The sequence below is a fragment of the Pelmatolapia mariae genome, unplaced genomic scaffold, assembly GCF_036321145.2.
Source record: "Pelmatolapia mariae isolate MD_Pm_ZW unplaced genomic scaffold, Pm_UMD_F_2 NODE_ptg000207l+_length_37959_cov_1, whole genome shotgun sequence".
In the NCBI taxonomy this organism is placed as follows: Eukaryota; Metazoa; Chordata; class Actinopteri; order Cichliformes; family Cichlidae; genus Pelmatolapia; species Pelmatolapia mariae.
Window position 1 is genome coordinate 15,851 of NW_027051902.1, and position 22,109 is coordinate 37,959.

At 43.8% G+C, this 22,109-nt stretch overlaps 1 protein-coding gene across 1 annotated transcript in view; it reads right to left on the reverse strand.

Moving 5' to 3' along the window:
- The window catches only part of LOC134622781 (protein dispatched homolog 1-like), a 29,159-nt gene extending 7,830 nt beyond the window's left edge, over window positions 1–21,329 (reverse strand). Inside the window, exons 1-4 of the mRNA XM_063468129.1 lie at window positions 20,688–21,329; window positions 4,170–4,199; window positions 3,739–3,862; window positions 2,134–2,261 (exon numbers count right to left, since the gene is read on the reverse strand). Coding sequence (XP_063324199.1) covers window positions 2,134–2,261; window positions 3,739–3,862; window positions 4,170–4,199; window positions 20,688–21,298 — 893 coding nt within the window. The 5' untranslated portion in view covers window positions 21,299–21,329. The remainder of the gene's footprint in view (window positions 1–2,133; window positions 2,262–3,738; window positions 3,863–4,169; window positions 4,200–20,687) is intronic.
- Between the last annotated feature and the right edge of the window lie 780 nt (window positions 21,330–22,109).

Sequence of the window (22,109 nt, forward strand, 5' to 3'; positions counted from 1 at the left end):
TTTAAGAAACCAGATATCTGCAGTCTGATGTGTGCATGAAGACCTGAAAGAGACAGACATGCAAAGACTTGCTCTTGATTAGTGAGCAGACTCTGGCTGACGGGAGGCAGAGGCTGACCTCGTGGACGGACAAACCTTGACTATTCCCTCTCTTCTTTCAGGAGGAGATTCAGACGGGTCTGTCAACAGTATCCTTCACCCCTACCTCTGACCCCCACGCCTTTAACTTTCGCTCCCCTGTGACCTCTCTTCTTGGCTGATAGTGGAAGCCAACGGCATGAGTGCCAAACAAAGACACTATATAATGTCTTTGTTCAACCAGTAACAGTTTAATAATGTTCTCTACACTGTCACTTCAGTTTTACAGGCTCAAAAGTAATTAAACATTTAATAATGTCTAAGAAAATTATGTAAATTTATTTGATTTAAAGATTTTTATTTTGGACCACTTGCTTTAAATGTTTCATATTTATAGTGTCCACCAGGTGGCACTAATCTTTACCACTGAAAGCAACATTTTACACTTTTTACCTTTTCCTGCAAGTTTGCCTAGTTACTCACACGATAAGTGGGTCTCACTATTGATGATTGATATTGGACAATGGTGTGTGTGTGTGTGTGTGTGTGTGTGTGCGCGCGCGTGCGCGCGCGTCTTCTGGGATTTGATACCCTGTCTATAAATATAGAGCTGTGTATAAAAATCTTTCTACATCGTAATTCTCGTCCCCGTTCAGCTTCATCTGTTCATTTATGTCCAGGTATTACAGCAGGCTAGCTGAAGCTAGCAAGTGCTTAAATGCTGTCCTGCAGTGGTATACGATGTTTAAGGAAAGAAAGCGTGTGTGTGTGTGTGTGTGTGTGCGCGTTTGTGTGTGTGTGTCTGTGTGTGTTTCAGTTTCAAGTCTTCTCACTGCTGCAGGGCAGTGCTGCTGCTGGGCAGTGCTGCTGCTGGGCAGTGCTGCTGCTGCACATGTGGAAAGATTACATGCAAAGACCACAGTCTGTCCACCTGAACTGGAAGGTTTAAAATCCAAAACATACAATTAAATTGAACTCATTTTTGACATGTATGTTTCAGACTGAAGTAGTATTAAAAGATTGAGTCATTTAAAGTGGAAAAAATATTACTTATAACATTTTGGGAAGGTGACTTTTTTGTCATTAGGGTAAAATGCATCAAGATTTTTAAGGATCCTCTAAGAGTTGAACAGATTATTAACTAATTTACATCCATTTATAAATCTAAACTAAGAATGACTTTTAATACTCTGACGCAAATGCTTGCAGTCAATGGCCCTCGTTTAATGTGCACGTGGAAACCATCTTAACCTGCACATAACATCAGATTTATGCACCAGTCAAACACCATGTTTGTAAATCAGACTCATTCTAAATCGCTCCCTGCAATCTGCATACAGTCACACTCCTATTTCCCTTTATAAGGAAATCTGTTTACCTGGAGGTGAAGTGGACAGAATCCTGCACTGCTGAGGCAAAAAGAAGTAAAAGGTCTGACTGGAAAACTATAACTAATGGTCCAAGGTCTGAGGAGGAAGCCAGAAAAGCTCGCATGATGCAGCAGGGACCTGCTGTCAAAGTTTACTGAGGTACGCCGCTGCTCGTCCATGCAGGGCTCGAAAAGTCATAACCATAATCTTAAAGTGCACACTGAAGTCGATGGGACAATGAGAGCGCTAAAGACTCAATGAGAAGACTCGCAGTTGCATTGTGATTAAGCTCGTAGGTGTTCGAAGGAGATTTTACACAGACAAGTGTACAAAAACTGTTGTGTGTTTTTCAGAGTTTGCTGCCCATGTAATCAATTGACAGACTGCACATTTTAGCGTGGACTAAGGGTTACGACAAATATTTAACATGTGAATGTGAGATTTGTCCTCCTGCAGCGACACTTGTGCAACAAATCTTTGTTTTCTTCTGCTAAAGCAAACATCTGCAGATGAACCCACCGATGAGAGGTTTAATGTCAATCGCCTTTCAGACGGCTTGATGAGCAGACAGAGGGAAACTCTACAGACTTTGGAAAAAAAAAAAAAAGCTGCTAAACCGGCTCTCACGTGTTCCTGCACGGAGCTTCAGAAAGCATCTCAGGATGAAAGATGAGTGTAAACTCACATTTTGGCCTGCTCATCTGCATATTTGAATGGATAGTTGGCCAGTGTGGCTTTATAGCCCGTGTTCTTCACCATATTGTTCCATGTGACTAGTCGCTGGCCAATGGCTGTTCCCCGTGGCTCGAAGCCCTTGTAGGAAAAAAAGATACCAGAAATAAAACAGCAGAAATTGACTTGATTATGCTTGTAGAAATGTATTGTATTAAGGCAAACTGATCATTTTATTATCACACAGTTCTCATCACGCTCAGCCAATACAGGACGTTTAAGCCCGACACACATTTTTAGTGATTTAAAAATCAAATATATTCACTGATATTCCCCCAAAATCAAACCCTCAACTATTTCATCACAATATCTATGGAAATTTAGAAATTATTAGAAATAATGTGAATAACAGTCAAATTCATGTTTGCTTTTTTTGTACACCGAGTTTGGCAAACTAAACTCAAACATAACAGGACAACATAGAACTGATCAGCCTACATGAGTGCGTCTCTATATACAACATGAGTACCGCATTTTTCAGACCATAAGACGCACCGGATTATAAGGCGCATTAAGCGAAACAAAACAGTCAGATAAGTCAAACTTTACTCAACTTATTCTTCTTGCTTCCTCCACTTCCGTACCATTCATTCATTAATGTTGAATTCTCTGCAGCTGCTCTATTCCCATGTTGTTGCAGTATATTAATGACTAACCTCATATTGTGGATGGATTATCTCAGTTGTTCTCCTGACTGAAGTTTGGTCCGTTTACAGCATCCTGCCATGCGATTGCATTTGTCCCTAACCATCAGGAACCCTCACGTTAACTTTTATCAAGTGGAAAAAAAGTTAGCGTTCATCCTCCAGCTTTACTGTGTTTATGCTATGCTAACATAGCTGTGTCGCTAGCGATCACGTAGCACATCATTATATACCAGCTAGCCCAACTTCTTTAACCCTACAAATGTCACTGCTGTTTAGTTTTCGGTCTTCATTTCTGTTGGAAGTGATAGCAGAGCTGTACGTTTGAATTGTTCACAAATCTCTCAGTCAGAACATGCTATATCATGCTTAGGTGGAAGTTAGCGAGCTAACTTCCGCTAACTTCCTGCTAACTTCTAACTCCGTTAAATTTAATAAATTCCGTTTTCATGGATGCCTGGATGTTAAACTTGATTGTTACACCTGGTAAAGCAGCAACACTGATCATTTTATTACAGATAAAATAATTTAGACAGTTTTTAACTCTCAGTGATGCTGCAGTGTTCATTTGACTTTGGGACCTGAAGCGGACGGAGTTTAGGACCCAGATTACTCTGCGAGGCTCCTGACTACGGTAGCCGTAATGCTCCAACAATCCATCAAGCGGTGCAGCTTCGTAGCTTACCGAAGTCATACTGAAGCAGTTATGACAGATTTTTGAGCGCCGTGTACCACATAAAATCGGTTCGAGGTCAATAAGCACAACCAGAATTCATACATAAGGCACACTGTCAATTGTTGAGAAAATTAAAGGATTTTAAGTGTGCCTTATAGTGTGGAAAATACAGTACTACACACTGAAAAGAGGACGGCTACCGTCATCTACAAAGGTGACCAATGAGTAGTGTACTCACGAGCAGTGGGTCAGAGAAATCCGGCAGGTCAGGCACAAGTATGCCCACCAGGGCACAGATCACAATAAGCACCGTGCACACACCCAGCACCACCACTGGCCAATCAGCTATTAGCTCAGCATAGCTGTGAAAAAGAAACAAACACAAAATTTGATGACAAGACGTCCTGTGATAGTTGATTTCAAACAGCATGTGCCTCTGATTACATAAAGAGTAGGAGAAACCAGAAAAAGCATCAAATTAGTCACTCTGAGAACAAACAAATGTATAAATGAGGACATCCAAGTTGCTAGTTACTGCAGGATAAGTGAAGCTCCCATCAATAAGTCGTGACTCACTACTGAGGAATGATGGCTCCAGTAGAGCTGTGATGGATGGATGACAGAAATAAAGAAAGGAGGAGAAGTTTGAGCGTTTCTGGCAGGTCTTACCTTCTGGGAAATCGAAAAGGCGTCGAAGGGCTGAAAACCAAAGAGAGGGAGATAAATCAGGTTTATATTTTGAAGTCAAAGCAACAACCAATCAAAAACATGTTGGAGGAGACTTGGGAAAGAGTGGACATCTTTTCTTCATCATCTGCTGCTTATCTTTTTCCAGCAGGAGCGCGCAGCGTGGATATTGGACCGCTGAAGACATTAAAGCTGACATGGCTGTCAAAACCACTTTGTGCTGAACGTCTCATAATTCTCTGCTCCTTTTTCAAACTTTGTTCTGATTTGACAGACAAGCTTACAGGGATTTGCTTTTTAATATACACGAGCCACACGCCGACATCTAACGACTCGAGCGAGGTACCAGCATCTAAACTGCAGGCCGACGCCGACCTGAAAACTTGTGCTGGGCTCAAAATGATCCTGAATTTCTGGCTGATCCTGAAACAAACGGATGTCAGCGTGAAGCTAAATAAAGCCTCAAATGTTCCTGATAACTGCTAAACAGCATTTTTTAAATTTCACTGAAGCCAAGTGAAGCCTAGTGTGCCATGTGCTCGATAAATCAGCACTCCAACACACACCAGGCCCTCGCCGACACAGCGGGAAGTCTCGGATTACAACTTGCACTTCCACACAAAGACATGTTATCACATTGTGAAATCAGGCTTCCTGTTGGTGGCTGACCCAAACACGCCCACAGACACATACGAGGCCTTCAGCTGCTCGGGATCTATCTGGAATTCTCGTCAGCTCCTCTTGGGAGCAGTGGGGGGAGCGTCCGGTATGCCGGAGAAGCAGCAAACGCGCCGGGTGGAGGGGAAGAGGAAGTGGCAGAATCAGATACGACCACCTGATCACAGTGGGGCTACAGGAGATTAATGATCAAGTCTAAAGGGGTTCACGGGAGACAGACACGTCTGTGTGGAGAAAACACACGGAACACCCAGAGTTGGAGATTTTAGCTTCACAAAAAACCTAAACTGAAGCTTTGCAGTTAAAAAAGATGCAGGGTTGGGTTTTTTTTGGATGAACATACACAGCTGGGTGAATAAAAACGGCCAAACAGAACAGAAAGTCTGAACACTCAATAAATAAATGAATCACAAGACATAAACACGTAAACTGATACAGGTAAACGTCACGTTATCAGAGCTGGTTTAGCTGATATTTACCATGGCTGACACTTGCAGATGTCGATATTCGATAAGAAAACCGATATTACCCAAAGACACGAATATCAGTCGTTTTAAAAGAGCTGTTTATTGCACACTGATGCCAAATGAAGGCACATTCAGGCACAAGTTAGAATGATGACAAGTCGAGAGGAGAGTGTCAGGACATCAATGAGCAGAGTCCTTATTGGAGGCCAGAGGGACTGGATTACCCATTCTGCCAGAAAAGTCTCTGGAAAGATCAATGCAGGACTTTAACAACCTGAAGCTTAAAGGATTGTAAATACATTTTTAGTGCATCATAGATTCACATCTTTACTGGAAGCTAAGTGGCCCTACTTTACTTCTCTAATGGTACAAAGAAACAGGAAGTGAGTTCTGAGGTCACCTTCTTGTGCAGCTAATCAGGTTGACAGCACTCTGATTTTAGTGACATGGCCACATGATCCAAGCAGGGTGTCTGCCCCCCCATCAAAGTCAGATAAGTCATAATGGGAACCACAAATGAACTAGCGGGACCAGTGAGGAATTTTACTCCACAGGGTTGTAAGGAGGTTGTAAATCCCCTTTAAAGTCCCGCTGGGCCTTTTTATATGACAGCCAAATGTCAAGTGGCACAAGCTGAGAGCACAGTTTGCCAACACAGGTATGCACAGACACAAACAGGCCATCACTCACGCTCCTCTGGGGAAAGAAATGTTACAATGCAGTGTTGTGCTCCAATGCTCCGGGCTCCCTGCAAACAGCACCACACAGAGCCCACGGCATCGGGCCGGCCTCTACACTCCTCAAATCCCAAACGGGTCGAGCACGGATGAGTTGGAAGAGGTCCAATCCAGCAAGGCCTCACCGGATCTACTGCCTGTGTCACAACAGTGTTAACCAGGAAAAAAGTCCACTCACAGATGGACCTGAGTGTTTTCATAGCATTAAGCCATTTGAAGCAGTGGCTTTAAATGAGCTCATTTTAATTGATCAAATTAAATTAATGTGTTTTCCTCCCTTTGCTCTTCACTCTCGTATATTAGAGACTTTTACCCCTTCAGCTTTCAAAGTGACCTCTAACCTGATTTAAACCAGCAGTGCCTAATGAAAGCCACGTTTCCCCAGCCCTCCTTTGAACACGCAGCCGAGGGAAAACTCTGTATTGCTAATGTAATTCATTTCACTGGGCGCCGTCTCTTGGCTTTCCATGTATGGCCTTGAACTGCAGACCCCAGGACACAGCTATGGCCCAAAATGGAGGAGTCGAGCTATCGGAAACACTTGGAGCAGATTCATAAAAGCGCTGTCAGGCTGTCTATTTGTCTACTTAATGGACTGTTTTGAATTTTGGCATGCAACGCTCCGATCTGAATTCATTTCAGCCAATTGGAAAGCTGCACAGCATACTTGGATGCTTTTAAAGAAGAGGAGATGATGGATTCTTGATCTATGCAGTTCACAGCAATAATTTATGCCATTGTTATAAAACTGAAACTGGCAAGCTGGGGTCAACATGATCTCGAGAACTGCAATCTGTAAAATGAACAAACACCACCTAAATCCTTTGACCTGCCACATCAGGTTTCCTCCACGACTCTCTGGTCCCTCCTGACCATGCCGCCTTCCCTTTCTTCCTTTGCTTGCTGCCTGCTCTCTTATTTTCCTTTTCCCTGTCCTCCGCCCGTGTAACCTTTCACTGTTATTCTATTTACCAGAGGGAGAGTGTTTCTGGATCACTGGGCTAATTAATAAGGTAAACACAGACGGCCCGCCGCTCACTCAGCATGGCGCTGACAGAGAAACAGAGAAGCAGCTGGGGGCCGAGGGTCGGCTTTCTACACACCACGGCTCTGGCTCATCCCAGACGGAAGCAGACAATCGCGCGAGGAGGAGCATGGCGAAATCTTTTGGGGTTCATCCAAAGCGGAGATCTTGGAGCGCACTGTAACAGATGTGAGGCGACTGCTGGTTTTAAGCTCTAAGGGCCACGTTTGTGCACTGCTGTTGTTGACATTTGTGCTCAAACTCGCTGCATTTCACAACTGGACAGGAACTAGCAAAATAATAAGTAAAGGGGTTAAGAGTTCAGAGGCAGAGGACGGAGTTAACTGTCAACAGACGGGCAGCTAAATATTTCACAAACATGGCCTTGAAGTCGGCGCAGGAACAATTAGTGTCAGCCATCAGGCTGCTGGGCCCGCCCTGCCCCGATTAGTGCCTCGCTGGAACGCTGCACTCAATTAGAGGCTCGACCTAGCCGTGAAATAGGCCCCGGCTACCAGTGCTCCCACTCGAATGACATCATGAGACTAGCTGGGCAGTAAAATACCACACTGTGCCCGATAACTCAGCCTAAAGAAGAATACTGTGTCAAGCCTTGGATTACATTAACAACTGTAAACAGATACGAGGCTCAGAGGGCGTAAGGAATGGAAACTTTGTGACAGATAAATAACTGTAATGAGTGGAAATCAGCGCTTTAAGTCAGCCTGTATTTATATGCAAACACTAAAGTTCAGCTTTTAGAAAGCTCGGAAATGAGCGAGTGTGGAAATTAGCCCAGCAGTGTTGCAGTAAACAGATAATAAAATCCAAGACTGTAAACACTTGTAAAGCCATTACTCACATACATTAAAGAAATACCAAACAAGAGCAGCCAACTGTGTGCTATAAAGTGGACACATTGCTTTTACGTCTGCAAAGATAGGCAGGCAGACAGATAAGAAAGCAAGGAGAGAAAAAGGCATCAGTGGTAACACACAGTGATTCATTGGGCATCGTGTTTCTAACAGGCCTCCAATAAACACAGAAACAGGCCTGAGCTGTTTAAGTTTAGACTGAGGTCAGTCGGGGACACCCTCGTCTCATCATCGCATGGTGGAAACGCAACCAGACATGATGGGAGGAAAAAGTGCAGCAACCACAGGACAAGTGCCGTTATGGACGCACTTATATGTCATCATAATAATAATAATAATAATAATAATAATAATAATGTATACTTTATTGATCCCTGTGGGGAAATTCCTCTCTGCATCTAACCCATTCACTGAGTGAAGCAGTAATCAGAGTGTCAGTAATGATGGTCGGTAAAAAAAAAAAAAAAAAAAAAAAAAAAAAATGGAAGAAACATCCTTCAACCATGTCGAAGGGTTTTATCCACCAGAGGGCGCTCTACGATACCTGTGGCCCATGGGCAAACACACGTCTGGAAGCATTGCTGTGGATCTGGCACATCCACAACAGCCAGCTGAGCATAACAGAGTTAGACAAAGCATAAACGAGTAGGTAAATATTTACACAAATGTTTTGGAAATCTGTTTATGATTTGAGTGCCTGAAACAATAACAGAACAAAAAAGATGTATGAGCCAATAGGGGTGGGCGATACAGCCTAAAAACCACACTGCAATATTCCAAGAAATGTGAAATAATATTTGTGATGATACAGTTGAAAATATAACAATTTATTGATGTGTTCGGTTTGCAGGCAGCAGGATTTTGCGGCACATTTTCCATTCTTCATTTTCCAGGCAATAATTTCAACACTGACACATCAGACTGTAATTCAGTCTTTCCCCAACGCAGTGTGTATTCCTGCACGGAATAAAATAGTCCCAGTAAGAGGTTTTGCGTATAAGCCAATCACACTGGGAATTTGAGCAAAAATGATTTAGTCAAGTAAATAAATGAAAAAAAAACATTTTAATCTTAACTTATACATTGATACTTGTGTGTCAGGGAAATGTTTAAATGTTCTTGAGATAAAGTTGTTTTAGCACAGAGGCTCTGAATATTTATCCAGAGAAAACTGATGTGACACATAACAGGTGACGTGGCTAACACGCTGAAATAGCTCGATGGAACCAGTTTGCATCGTGACTTTGGCTTCAGAATTGTAAAAAGCCAAATATGCAGTATTCACTTGGTACTCAAAATATGAACAGACTGGGTGCTGCTGTAGTTCACCTGGTTGAGCAGGTGAGCTTTTTACCAACAGCTACTGCAGGCGCCTGGGCTCCAGCAGCATGACGGTGTTAGCGGTGAGTAGATGCCAGTGGTCCCAGCAGCCCTGGTGGAGCAGTTAGTGCCAGACGTTTCTGAAAGTTACACTTTCAAAACACCTACATAAGTTTTCATGTTTTTTTCAGTTAAATGGTTTCTGGTCGTGTGGGTTTAATTGTTGCCCTCTTACTGATTCTGATCTGGAGGACTTTAAGCAGACGTCCGTGTTCATGTGTGGATGCAGGATGACTGCTTCCACTGGTGAGCGTGGCCTTTTCTGGCTGCACCTGCCATTCCCTTGAATTCCTGGAGGTGAAATACGGGCGCACAAAAATTCCAAGCATACATGTGGGATTTAAGCACTGTGACTGTAGTTAAGCTGTCAGTCAGTGCGACGTCTTTATTGTGACTGCTCCTCGCCTCGTTCTTATCACTTTAACCTCACACCCGGAGATGCACGCAGGCCTGTCTGTTGCACAGAGCTTCATATACTACATCATTATTGTCATTCGTATTCTTTCTAATAAAAAGCAGAACCTGTCAATAGCTGGAGGGCAGTGCCAGCAGGAATCTGACAGTTTGAATCCACAAGTCCTTCCCAACCTGCCAACTTTACACCGCTCAGTTGTCTGCAGCTGAGAGGGTCTGTGTGGTCAGTGAGAGCAGCAGGCTTTCCTATTAGTCCTCCAGAGGTGGAAGCAATGCTGATCCTCCAGCTTCTTACCACAGGCATCTGTTGAGTACGGCTTACTCAATGAGTAGGCTGTGGGGGGGTGCAAACATGAGAAATGAAAATTATAATGAATCTTTATCAAAACACTTTGTCGCTGTGCAGCTAAACTACAGATCTGGTCATTTCAAAGAAAATCCTGAAGCCTCTCGTTCACAGTGAGGAGAAGCTTTTGAAGGCAAACACGAGTCATTAATCTGCTGTCGTTTAATAGAAAGGCTGGAATGAACCAAGAACCGGAAAGAGAGGACAAGCAAAGGCAATACAGTTCAGCATCTCATTTTACTATGGCTGCTGATGCAAATCTGACTGCAGCATCGATACCTGGCAGCACGGCTAGTTTACTAGCCGATTATGGTTTTCCTTATTTTTTGTGCACACTTTTTAAGATGCAAACATTTAAAATAATGAGACAAATGTAAAAGTAATCAAAGAATGGCTCATGCTCTACATTTGGATCCATCAGCTGCAGCCAGTAAGAACAAAACAAACTGAAAACAAAGTGAAGTGAGGAGGAGGAGGAGGAGGAGGAGCAGCACGGCTCAGAGTAAGACCATTCAGAATGATGCAGACCTGGAGGTTGGAGAAACAGGCCCACCTTAATGACCCATGTGAATCGCTCTGACATTGAATCTTACCTATGCCGATTCCTCCACCGCCCCCTGAGATGTGATCTTGTGCTGCCTCAGACGCCGCCTGCAGCTTTGCTTTGACCTTCTTTGATCTCATTCATTAGCAGACAAGGTAGTGAAAGAAAAAAGGGCAATGTCGAGATTTTCTTTTTTTTTTGTGGAGGTTCATTTTTCACTCTACGCTGCTCTCCCTCTTCCATCATTACCTCAGCGCACCATCAGTCTAGTTTCCCCTGTGCTTTTGTCGCCATCCTTTTGTGTCCCGGGCCGTCTGAGGACACGGTAGCTCCAGGGTCGCCATTTGTTTGAGTGCCTCCTCTCAAGCATTCCTGTCTCCATCAATCACTCTTCTCGCTTCATCATTTCCTAACCGTTGTCTGGTAGGGTTGCTCTTCTGGAGCTTTGCTGCGATATCTCGTGTTGTTGAGAAGTGCAATGTGGCAAACAAGTGCTCTAGTTGTGTTCATTAGCTCTATTTTACATTGGTCAAAGATGATTCTTGGAAACGTATTAACTCAAGTCAAAGTCTGTTCCTTGAGCTCCCTCACACAGAGACACTGTATGTGTGCGAGTGTGCATTCACATTAGGAGAGTGTTGCGACGCGGGGAGGGAGTCTGGAAAATTCCAAGCAAAGGTTCAAAAATGCAGGAGAGGAAACGTGAGCAAGAAACGGGCTGTTCATCTCCACATGGGTGTTGCCTGGCTGTTTCAAACACACTTTATAACAAGAGTAAATCAACACATCTGGTATGTGTACTCGCACACGGTGTACTCGCACACGGTGTACTCTCTTTTCGGTGTAAATGTAAAATGGCCTGCATTTGTATAGCGCTTTACTAGCCCCTATAGACCCCAAAGCGCTTTACACTACATTCAGTTATTCACTCACTCACTCACTCTCACACTCACACACAGGTGATAGCAGCTACATTGTAGCCACAGCTGCCCTGGGGCGCACTGACAGAGGCGTACACATGTATAATGTATACTGCAGTATAAATGTATACATAGATATTTGTGTAGGTGTGAGAGCGACAACAACATCAGGAAGAAGGAACACGAGAAGCTTAAGAAATATCAAGAGCTGAGAGAGGATATGGTGAAGGCAACAGTGGTTGCCGTGGTAACAGCAACACCAGAGGTTATGACCCCCGAACTGGGAGACAGGCTCTGGAATGACATCCTAGATGTCTGTCCTGCTCCCAGGACTCTGGTAGAGCCTGAAGACAAAGACCTAAATAAGGTTTTGAATGATAATGGATTTGCTTTTTCTAATGTCACGCGTGCGTCTGTCCGGTACCGGAGGATCCGTGCGCATGACCGAAAATGTGGAAATGGTTTGCATTTTTTTCACTACAGGATCGCCAGCAAGTTAGTTCCCTGTGGAGAAACTCACACTGCACTGGAGTTCTGAAAAACCAGGTTCTTCCATCCAAACTCTCCAGGACAGAGAGGAAGTACTTGGATTGGTTTTCCCACGTTTCCAGTTCCATTTTGAAATTTCCTTCCTTTTCCCAGTTTTTCCTTTATACACACTGTGTATTTTTCCCTTGCACCCCTTGTATATTTTAGAAAGGTATCCAATTCCAGGAACTGATTTATATGCCATTGGGAAAACATTTAAAACACCAGGCACAGCCTCTTTAAGATCTTTCTTTTTAAAGATCCATATGATGTCCAGTTTGTCTTCATTTGTCAGTCTTTGTTCGTTCAAATCTTCAAAGCAGTCCCATCAAGTAAATAAAATATTTAATCAAACCTGTATCTTCCCATTTCTCAAATCGACTATCAGTTTTATTTGGGATGAATTCAGGGTCGTAGGATCTCCACCGTATCAGTCTTTCCCTGGTTTGGTTTTCTCCGACCACATTAAACCCCAAGATGTTTGTAGCGGTCCAGTCCAGACGCTTATTATTGCCTGTAGGTGAATGTGAGCTGATATTTGGTATTCCAGCTCCTTCCATTGTGCTGTGCAGACCCAGTTACATATATGTCTACCAAGGTTTTGATTTGTGCTGCCCTAAAGTAGTCTAATATTTGGCAGGGGAAGACCTCAGTCGGCCCCTTGATTCGTCACATACAATGTCACACGTCCACGTTACATGCAGTGAAATTGGACCCCTGTGTGATTAGCTACGTGAAGGTCTAAAGTGTCATTCTAGCTCTAGGCTGCATTGATATTGTTTGAAATAATATAAATTATTCATATATAATTTGTAACCTGACACATTGTCAGACATAAAGTGCTAGAAAAGATCATTCAGGCTGTTGCAAATATATTTAATATTTCATCTGCAAATATGGCCTCTACCTTCGAGTGGGAAGGTCTGTTATGCTTTCCTTTAGGCAAGATAAGACTGGCCCTCAAGTTTAGCAGTTAGTTAAAGTAGGTTTGCATTTATGACCCCCCCCTTGGATCAAGAGCTAGAACTTTATGGTCCTACCATAACAGCATCTTGGTTTGGTGTGTGTGTGTGTGTGTGTGTGTGTGTGTGTGTGTGTTTGTTTTTTCTGGGATTTGATACCCTGTCTATAAATATAGAGCTGTGTATGAAAATCTTTCTACATCGTAATTCTCGTCCCCGTTCAGCTTCATCTGTTCATTTATGTCTGGGTATCACAGCAGGTGATCACATCAAGTGCTTCAATGCTGTCCTGCAGTGGTATATGATGTTAAAAGAAAGACAAAACTTCTCCATGTCTCACCTTCAGCATTAAACCACCCTAATGCAGCTGTGGTTTAGCCAGATGTTCAACCAGTTTATGACGACGTCATGTTCACATCAACAGCCAGGGCCTTTGATGGCAGTAACCCTAACCCTCTTTATGGGCTTTGTTTCATACTCAAGAAATAAGTGGTAAGCCTGAGGAGGACACGGGGAGCAGACAGGAATCAGAAGGAAGGAAATGTAAAAAAAACAGAAAAAGCTGTGGAAAACAAAGCAGCTAAAGGTGAAAGAGGGTTGGAAACACCCACTGATCAGTCAGACAAAAAGGGCAGAAAAAAAATAATTACAACAGGCAAAAACATTTGATCAAAGTAGGTTTCTGTACCCGATTCACACCGTCTACCCTAAACAGCCTTCATGTCCAGACCAACAAAATTAAAGCTACAGTGCTTATTTCTAACACTTTGCAGCTTTGCTTTTATGACTTGTTCCACAAAATATATCACAACAGAGATTTCATAACAATGATCCAGATTTATCAGCACTGATGATAACTGACACAGCACTGGTCCACACAATGAAAGTTAGCAAAGGCAAAAAGACACAGACCTAAATAATTACCCTGAAGCTGCGATTACTGAAGCTAAAGTCTCATCACGTACTACACACACAAAACTGAGATGTAGCCAAACGAGGGGCAAGTCCAGGAGGTCAGTCTAAAATCTGCAGCTCAAACATACACTGTGCAGCATTTCAAGTGTCAGTGTGCAAACAGCAACATTACTTAAAAGTCAAGACTTTCCCCAGATGTCATCGATGTGAGTTAGAGGACAGCATCAACATCTGAATCTTACAGGGACTTTTGATTTCATGGATGAAAAATGAGAAGATGAAAGAACTGCTGCAAGTGACCAACACACGAAAATATTGTCTTGAGAGGATGAGCCCAAACGAACTGTACATGACCTCTTCCACATTATTTTATTAGCTAGCTGGCTAACTTTAGGTTTGCTAGCTTGCCTTACTGCCTAGAAAAACAAGCAATGTTAGTTGGCTAGTATACCAAGTTACCCGACTAGTGTCAGCCATGACACAAAGGTATGTCAAACATCATTAAAAACAAATCAGCAGTACAAAGACAATGCGTTGCTTTCTATAGTAGCAGCTCGGCTAAGCAGCATATATCCATTCTGTCTATTGGTTGCCAGTCACCTTTGCTGTCATTATACTAACATCTGCAGTAGGGCGGGGCCATATCATACCGTTCACAGTAATACCGGTATAATGTTGGGCAAAGATAAGAAAATGAAATATGGCGATAGCATATGGGTAAAACGCGCATGCGCAGTGCCTTTGTTTTCATACGCACATGGCTGAAAAAGCATGGCGGTGACGGAGAATGAGAAGGGCGAAAGTGGATCGTTGAATGAAACACATGAACCAGAACTGGTTTGTAAAAATGGTGCCACTTCAGTGGTGTGGAACTGGTTTAGCTTTCATCCGTCAGATACACAACAAAGCACTATTTTTGGTAGAGCATGCTAGCGGGCCGTCGTTATTACCGTGTTTTTTGGAAAATACGGCACACTTAAAATCAATCCTTTGATTTTTCTGAAAATCGACAGTGCCCCTTATAATCCCGTGTTGTGGTTGTGTTTATGACCTCCAAACGATTTTATGTGCTACACGGCGCTCGAATGTCAAATGTTTCAGTACGACTTTGCTAAGCTACAAAGCCGCACCGCTTGATGGATTGTTGGAGCATTACGGCTGTCGTAGGCAGGAGCCTCGCAGAGTGATACGTACTGTGCAAGGTAACTTTGTGTAACTTTAATGCACATAAAATAAACAGCTGCTTGTTTAAGTGAAAATACTTTCATGGGTTTTTTTGCACTAATAAAGTTGTGGAGTTGTAAAGTATTTTGTCTAGTGTCACTTATATCGTTATCGCAAATTTTCTAATGTATATCGTGATAAATATTTTTGGTCATATCGGCCTGCTCTACACTGATGTTTACCGTGTACAGTCCTGATATGTCACACATGTATCCTGGGATAAGCTTGTAGCTCCCCTGCAGTACAGAGAGGATTAGACACACAGGATGCCCGGAAATCTCCCCCATCCATCACAGAGCTTTCAGAAACGCCCCAGGAGCCACAAAATATACACACATGCATACAGCCAAGCAATCGTCTCATTTGAAATGGGTGTAACATGTACCATGGGCTAATAACTTAATATTGAGTGAATAAAACAAAGCCAAAAACAACCAAAATAGTTACAACTGCACGATCCAGCTTCTTAGTTCTTGCACATTAAGGTTGAGGGTAAAAGGCTCATGTGAATAAAAAGGCTGACACACAGAGTTCAAACACAAAGGAAAACAGGATACATTCCCACAAACGTGCCTTATTTGGTGAGGCAGCTGACATAGCTCGGGAACAGGCCACCACAAAGGGCCTTACAAACACTTGTTCTTCTTGATAATGTGCTAATCCTCATCAAGCTGACACCCTGAAATACCAAGCAAATGGATCACTTTCAAACAGACCTTTGCTGGTTGAGGCTTGCAGCTGTCTGACAGAAAAACACAGGAAGAGGGAAAAAGGAGGACAACACAAAAATGTGGAGACTGATAAATTGCCAATACAATAAAAGAAATAAAAGCTGGACAGAGACGTTTGTTCCACTGAAGATAACTGATAAATCAGCTGATAAAGCTCCAAAATGACACCCGATGAACTGGTCTGCACTTTGGAGAGATCATGTTTTCATGGAGTTTTCCCATGTGTCATAGCAACCAAACCACCTGCAGCATACAAATACACAAAATTCAAACTCGCTCCAGATTATAAAAGCTGACCTTTTCCGAGGCGGCGGCGGAGAGAGAGCGAGAGAGACAGACACGGGAATTTTTGCAGTCCTACCGGCACGGAGCTCAGCCAAACCTGCGGTTGCCGTAAACAACAGGAGCGGTTGTGAAAGGAGTCGGTAAAGAAGGGAGCGGCACTTGGAGCACAAGAGGAGAGAGGTGAAATATTCAGAGTGACCCTGGATGCTTGAGTGTCAGCGAGCTGTTTCGGTTGCTGTTGTTGGGTCATGGATGCAGAAGCAGCTTAGCTGAACCTCAGGTGCCCTGAAGCTACACGACCGTTCTCCCTCGTGATGACGGTTCTCACTGCAGAGCGAGAATGGCACGGCACTGTAGCGTTGGCCCAAGTGTCCCAGCTTTGATTGGCAGCAATTATAACCTCAAAGACGATTGGTAGCTGTTCTGCTCTGAAGGACCAGCAGAACGTGCTGCAGGTGCTGGTGTGACTGCGCCGAGCTCAGAGAAGCTCCACCAGCTGCAGCCTCCTCCTACACGTACCTATGGAGACTTTTAGAAAACTGGAGCAGCTGGTTGGATTCTGGTCACTAAGGCTACGTTCACACTGCAGGCGAAAGCGCATCCAATCTGACTTTTCTGACCCTATGCGACCCGTATCCGATCATGGTATGACAGTGAACAGCACAAATCCGATCTGGGTCACTTTCGTATGTGGTACTGAATCCGATACGTATCTGATGTTTTAGAAAGCGACTGCTGTTTGAACGGTCATGTCGCATTAAATCCGTCTTTTACGTCACTGACATGAGACAGACGCCAATTATCAGCGCCGGAGAAGACATCGTGAACGCTTCCTGGCCATCCCGTGAAACTGTTGGGAAGACAGCGTTGGAGAAACGTGAACATTTTATTTGTACTGTCTGTTGGTCTAAACAGAGCGCGTTGTGTGTGACGTCTTCTTTAGCGCTTTGAGGGTTCACACTAGAGCGTGTTTGCAGTCACATTTTATTTGTAGTGTGAACAAGCAGACAAAAACAAAAAAAACAAAAACAACAATCGGATTTGATTAAAAAAAAAAAAAAAAAAAAAATGGGAATTGAGCATTAAGACCTGCAGTGTGAACGTGGCCTTACAGTAAGTGCAGAAATGTAAACGATAAATAAGATTTTCTGTTAAATTTGAATGTAGACAGTAACAGATTTGTGATTTTTGATCATTTATCACAGTTTGTTGTCAGAACAGCATGTAACTGACAGTTTGACCCCGTTCAATCACACACTGAACAAGGACAGTCTTAAAAAAGCAATAATAATGTGTAATGAGTGACGTAATGTGATAATATATTCAGAGGTCTCTTCCTGTTAAAAGGGATTTTTTTCCTTCCCACTGTCGCCACGTGCCTCTTCAAAGGGGGGGTGACATGATTGTTGGGGTTCTCGCTGTCCTATCCTAGCGTCTTTACGATACAATAAAAAACACCCTGCAGTGACTGCTTTGATTTGGCTCTATATAAATAAAACTGAATTGAATGGGCTGTTTGGTGATTTCCACCTCTAATAATTTGAAATGCTGGATTCCTGATTTTGAGCTATAAAAAATGATTTTTTTAAAAAAATACATAAAAAATAATTAGACTTTACGATCACAGAATATATGAAAGTTTACACTTTAGATGACCAAAAATAGTTAACCTTTATGATATTCTAGTTTTTTGAGATGCACGAGTATTAGTTCCTCTGATTTTTGATAGTAATTTAACGTTCGATAAACAGATAAATAATTTGATCAAGACCAGCTTCTTTCACCTCCGCTTACTTGCAAAGGTGAAGCCATTTCTCTTCTTCAGACTTTGAGAAAGAGAAAATGCCTTTACTTCATCTCGCCTCGACTTCTGCAACAGCCTCTACTCTGGTGTTGCCTCGTCATCTATTGGCTGACTACAGCTGGTTCAAAACGCTGCAGCAAGGCTTCTGACTGGCACGCGGGAGCGAGAGCACATATCCACTATACTCTCCTCGCTACACTGGCTGCCAGCAAGTTTTCAAATTGATTTTAAGATCTTGACACTTGTTTGTAAAACATTGCATGGACTAGCTCCTATATATCTTTCTGATCTTTTAAATTGGTATACTCCAGCGAGATGTTTGAGGTCTGCGGACCAAATGCTTCTAGTTGTCCCTAGGTCCAGATTAAAACACAGAGGAGATGAGGCTTTTGCTGTGACTGCTCGAAACTGTGTAATAAACTGCCTTTACATATCAGGACCTCTCCAACACTGGATACTTTTAAAACTCGTTTAAAGACCCTTTTTACTCTTTGTCTTTAAATTCTGTATGAGTCTGTCATTATTTTATTCTTATTATTTTCTTATCTTTTATTTTACTTTCCTTTTAAATTTTATCAGATTATTTTATTGTACAGTACTTTGGTCAACAGTTGTTATTTTTAAAAGTGCTATATAAATACAATTGATTTGATTGATTTTTAATTCAGGCTTTTGGAGCTAGACCACGTCTCGACTGCTGTATCTTACAGAATTCCACCTGAAGTCCCTTAAACCTGTCAACAGGCCTGGTCCTGACTGGGAAAGCCATTCCCAAGGACGCCGTGCTACTGCTCGAGCTTAAATAAACCACACAAAGTGGCTACATAGCTAATCTTACAGCGCAGACACAAACATGCTCCTAATGCTTCTAACAGACCCAAACTGCTGCTGAGCTGTGCTTGGACCTCTCCAAAGATCTGGTTGAATCCATGCACAGACAAAAAAAACGAAGGCTTTTGATCGTTCTCAAAATAGAAACATTAGAAAAGCAAGCACGGACTAATCTCACAACATGGATTCATGTTTTGTGAAGCTGTGAACAGGGGCAGAAAAATCCCCCCGTTGTGAAACAGACGTAAAAAGATTCCCCGAAGCGCTGACGTTACAACTCGGTGTGAGAGTGAAAGAGCTTTAGACGCGAGTGTGCTGTGATCTCAGAGGCTAATCTGGCAGATCAAACGATATCTGACACCATCTTGTCTGACTACGTGCCTCCACATTATCAAACGTATTGAGAGAAGACTTCCACTCAACTACAACTGAACTCCAGCAGTAGCAGAGAAAGAGGAGACAAATGCTTAAGGTTGCTGTTAGCGTCTGGGTTCAGGACAAAACGGCACAACTGAGACAGGTATATCATTTCCTGTGTGTAATCTCTCTCACACACACACACACACACACACACACACACACACACACACACACACACACACACACACACACAGGAAACTTGGGGGATGCACTTTTTGGAACAAACCCAGGGTCTGTAATTCAAACCTGTCATCGCTGAACAACAGGGACCTGTTTGGTAAATAAGAGAGGTCCCACACCACATCTGCTCACGGGGGGGCCAAGGAAAGAAGACATAGTGAGAGTGTTGATGGAGTGAGAGAAAAACTGAGGGAAAAATGAAAGTCACAGAAAGCACGGAGGACAGAACCACAGAGGCCAGCAGATGCATCTAAATGCCTGCAACACAATCAGTGTTTCGCTTCCCTCTGCCCACCCAGGGTTTAGTGTGTGTGCCCACTGAGGCTACACAAACCTCATCTTTCAACGCCACCCACAACGTCTCTCTTTTTGTAATGAAACTTATGAGCGGGGGATGTGACTTTATTTGAGTGAGGAAAATTCCACGTTGAGAAGTAAAGAGAAGTCTCATGAAAAATGGAATCTCCGCAGCGACCTGCAACCGTGGAAAGGAGCTGACATGAGTAAATAATTACTTCAGCAAAAATTCACCTCTTGCCCGCCCTGGTCTGCCGGGTTGGTAAATATAGGATTATGCAAATGAGCACACGAGGCATTGAATGGTTCCAGTTTCACATGCAGGATAGGCCTGCAGTGTGGGAGTAAAAGGGAAAGAGCCAACTCGCTAAATATGGATCAGCTGAGGAAGGGGGGGGGGCTCAAAAACTGTGAGACCTTCAGACTAACAGTGTGTTTGGGGTCAACATACAAAGACAAGGTCAGGAAACAGCAACGTGTGCGTGGCTAGCACAGACAACACACATAGCGACACTAGTTGATCATTTAAGCCTCTTTTCCATTAGGATCGACTCGGACCGACTCGGCACAGTTCATCGCGGTTTGCAGGCTTTTCTTTTACACTCGATGAGTCACGGGAGCGTCTTGTTCACAAAAATTAAAACCGCCAGCTTTGAAACCCGGCACTGACGCAAATGGCCACAAAAACATTGCCGTGGTCCCGAGTGTGACGGAGAGACACAGACCGAGCAGCAGGTATATTCCCGCCTCGGCGTCCACCTTTTTTGTAGCATTCGTGTCGCATATTAATTACGTCGCAGGATGCTCGGACATGTTGCTATGACGATAAGCACCCACACTGGGTTGTAACGGAAAGCCGGTCGATCCAAGTACGTATTCATGGAAAAGGGGCCGGACTAAGGTGTTGGAAAAATGAGGGGGAAAAGAAGAAAAACTACCTGATCCCTGGTGCATGTGTCTGGCTCTGAAGGTGTTCCTGCCAGCGCTGCTGATGGTGGTGGTGAAGAGAATGAGGGTGAGAGTACGTGCAGGCAGAGAGGCAGTACGGGCAGGCTGAACCGGTCCCTGTGTGGGGAACAGAGCCGGGACCTGGACCTGTGCCTGGATTCTGGAAGAGCGGGCACTCCTGCTGGCCGCAGGGGCAGCACACAGCGGAGGGGAAGTGACAGTGCTGGCAGCAGAGTGCAGCAGAGGAAGAGGACGGGGGCACAGCGGAGGGAAGGTGGCTTCTGACGGCGACGGCAGGAGAAGAAGAGGCGGCTGATGCTGGGGGAAGACTCCTCAGGGATCCATTCTGTTTGAGCACGCCACCGTTCTGGCTCGCTCTGTTCACTCGCTGAATAGTGTGTGGCTGCTGCTGCAACTTTGATGCTGCATCTTCATCTCCTCCTGCTGTCAGACAGTCACTAGCAGGGTCGCATGCGAGAGGGTCCTGGCCACTGCCGACTGCTGTCCTGATGTTTGAAGGTGCATGTCCGCTGCCGCTGAGAGGATGCTGCCCACCGTTGCTGAGGGCTAGAGGGTCGCCGATTCCATCGCTCAGGGCCATCGTCCTCTCCCAGCGGGCCGGTCTAAGACACCGTCACTCCTCTGCAGAGGGAGATGATACATTTTAGTGGTCATTCTCTCACTTACCACAATTTACTATTAGTTTTTCTCATTTCGATTCTAGAATTGCAATGTACATTCAGAATGTGGTGCAGTTGTTACAACTGTCGGCGTCACTGCAGCAGCATACACACTGATGATCATCACCATGTAGGAGGATCCTTTAATGTTTCTCTTTATCATTGTCTTATCAGTCTACTAAATATGGAGATACAAGGGACAGTCGCTTTTCCACGAAGAGCTGGGGTGGGGCAAAAGGCTGATAAGGTATCGTGATAAGTTACTGATACACTCAGGTCAAACAGCAATATTGTTGTGAAGTGGTGGCGAGCTTTTTCACAAATTCAGATTTGTCTGAGCATTTCATTTCTTCAAACACATTTTTTCCCCTTTTTCCCTGAATGAGGTGGGAATGCACTCACCAGCTGTTTGCCAGCAAATACTGACTGAACCTTCAGCTGCCCTCACCTTTAATCCAATGGCTGCCCTTCCCCGAACCTGGTCCTACTGGAGGTTTCTTCCTGTTACAAGGGAGTTCATCCCATATGGGATCATCTTTACTTTGCATCGCCTCTGTCAGTGCGCCCCAGGGCAGCTCTGTAGCTTGCCGTCACCAGTGTGTGAATGTGTGTGTGAATGGGTGGATGACTGAACGTGTAAAGCGCTTTGGGGTCCTTAGGGACTAAGTAAAAGCGCTATACAAATACAGGCCATTTACCATTTTGCTAAATAAATCACCTTAAGGCAAATTA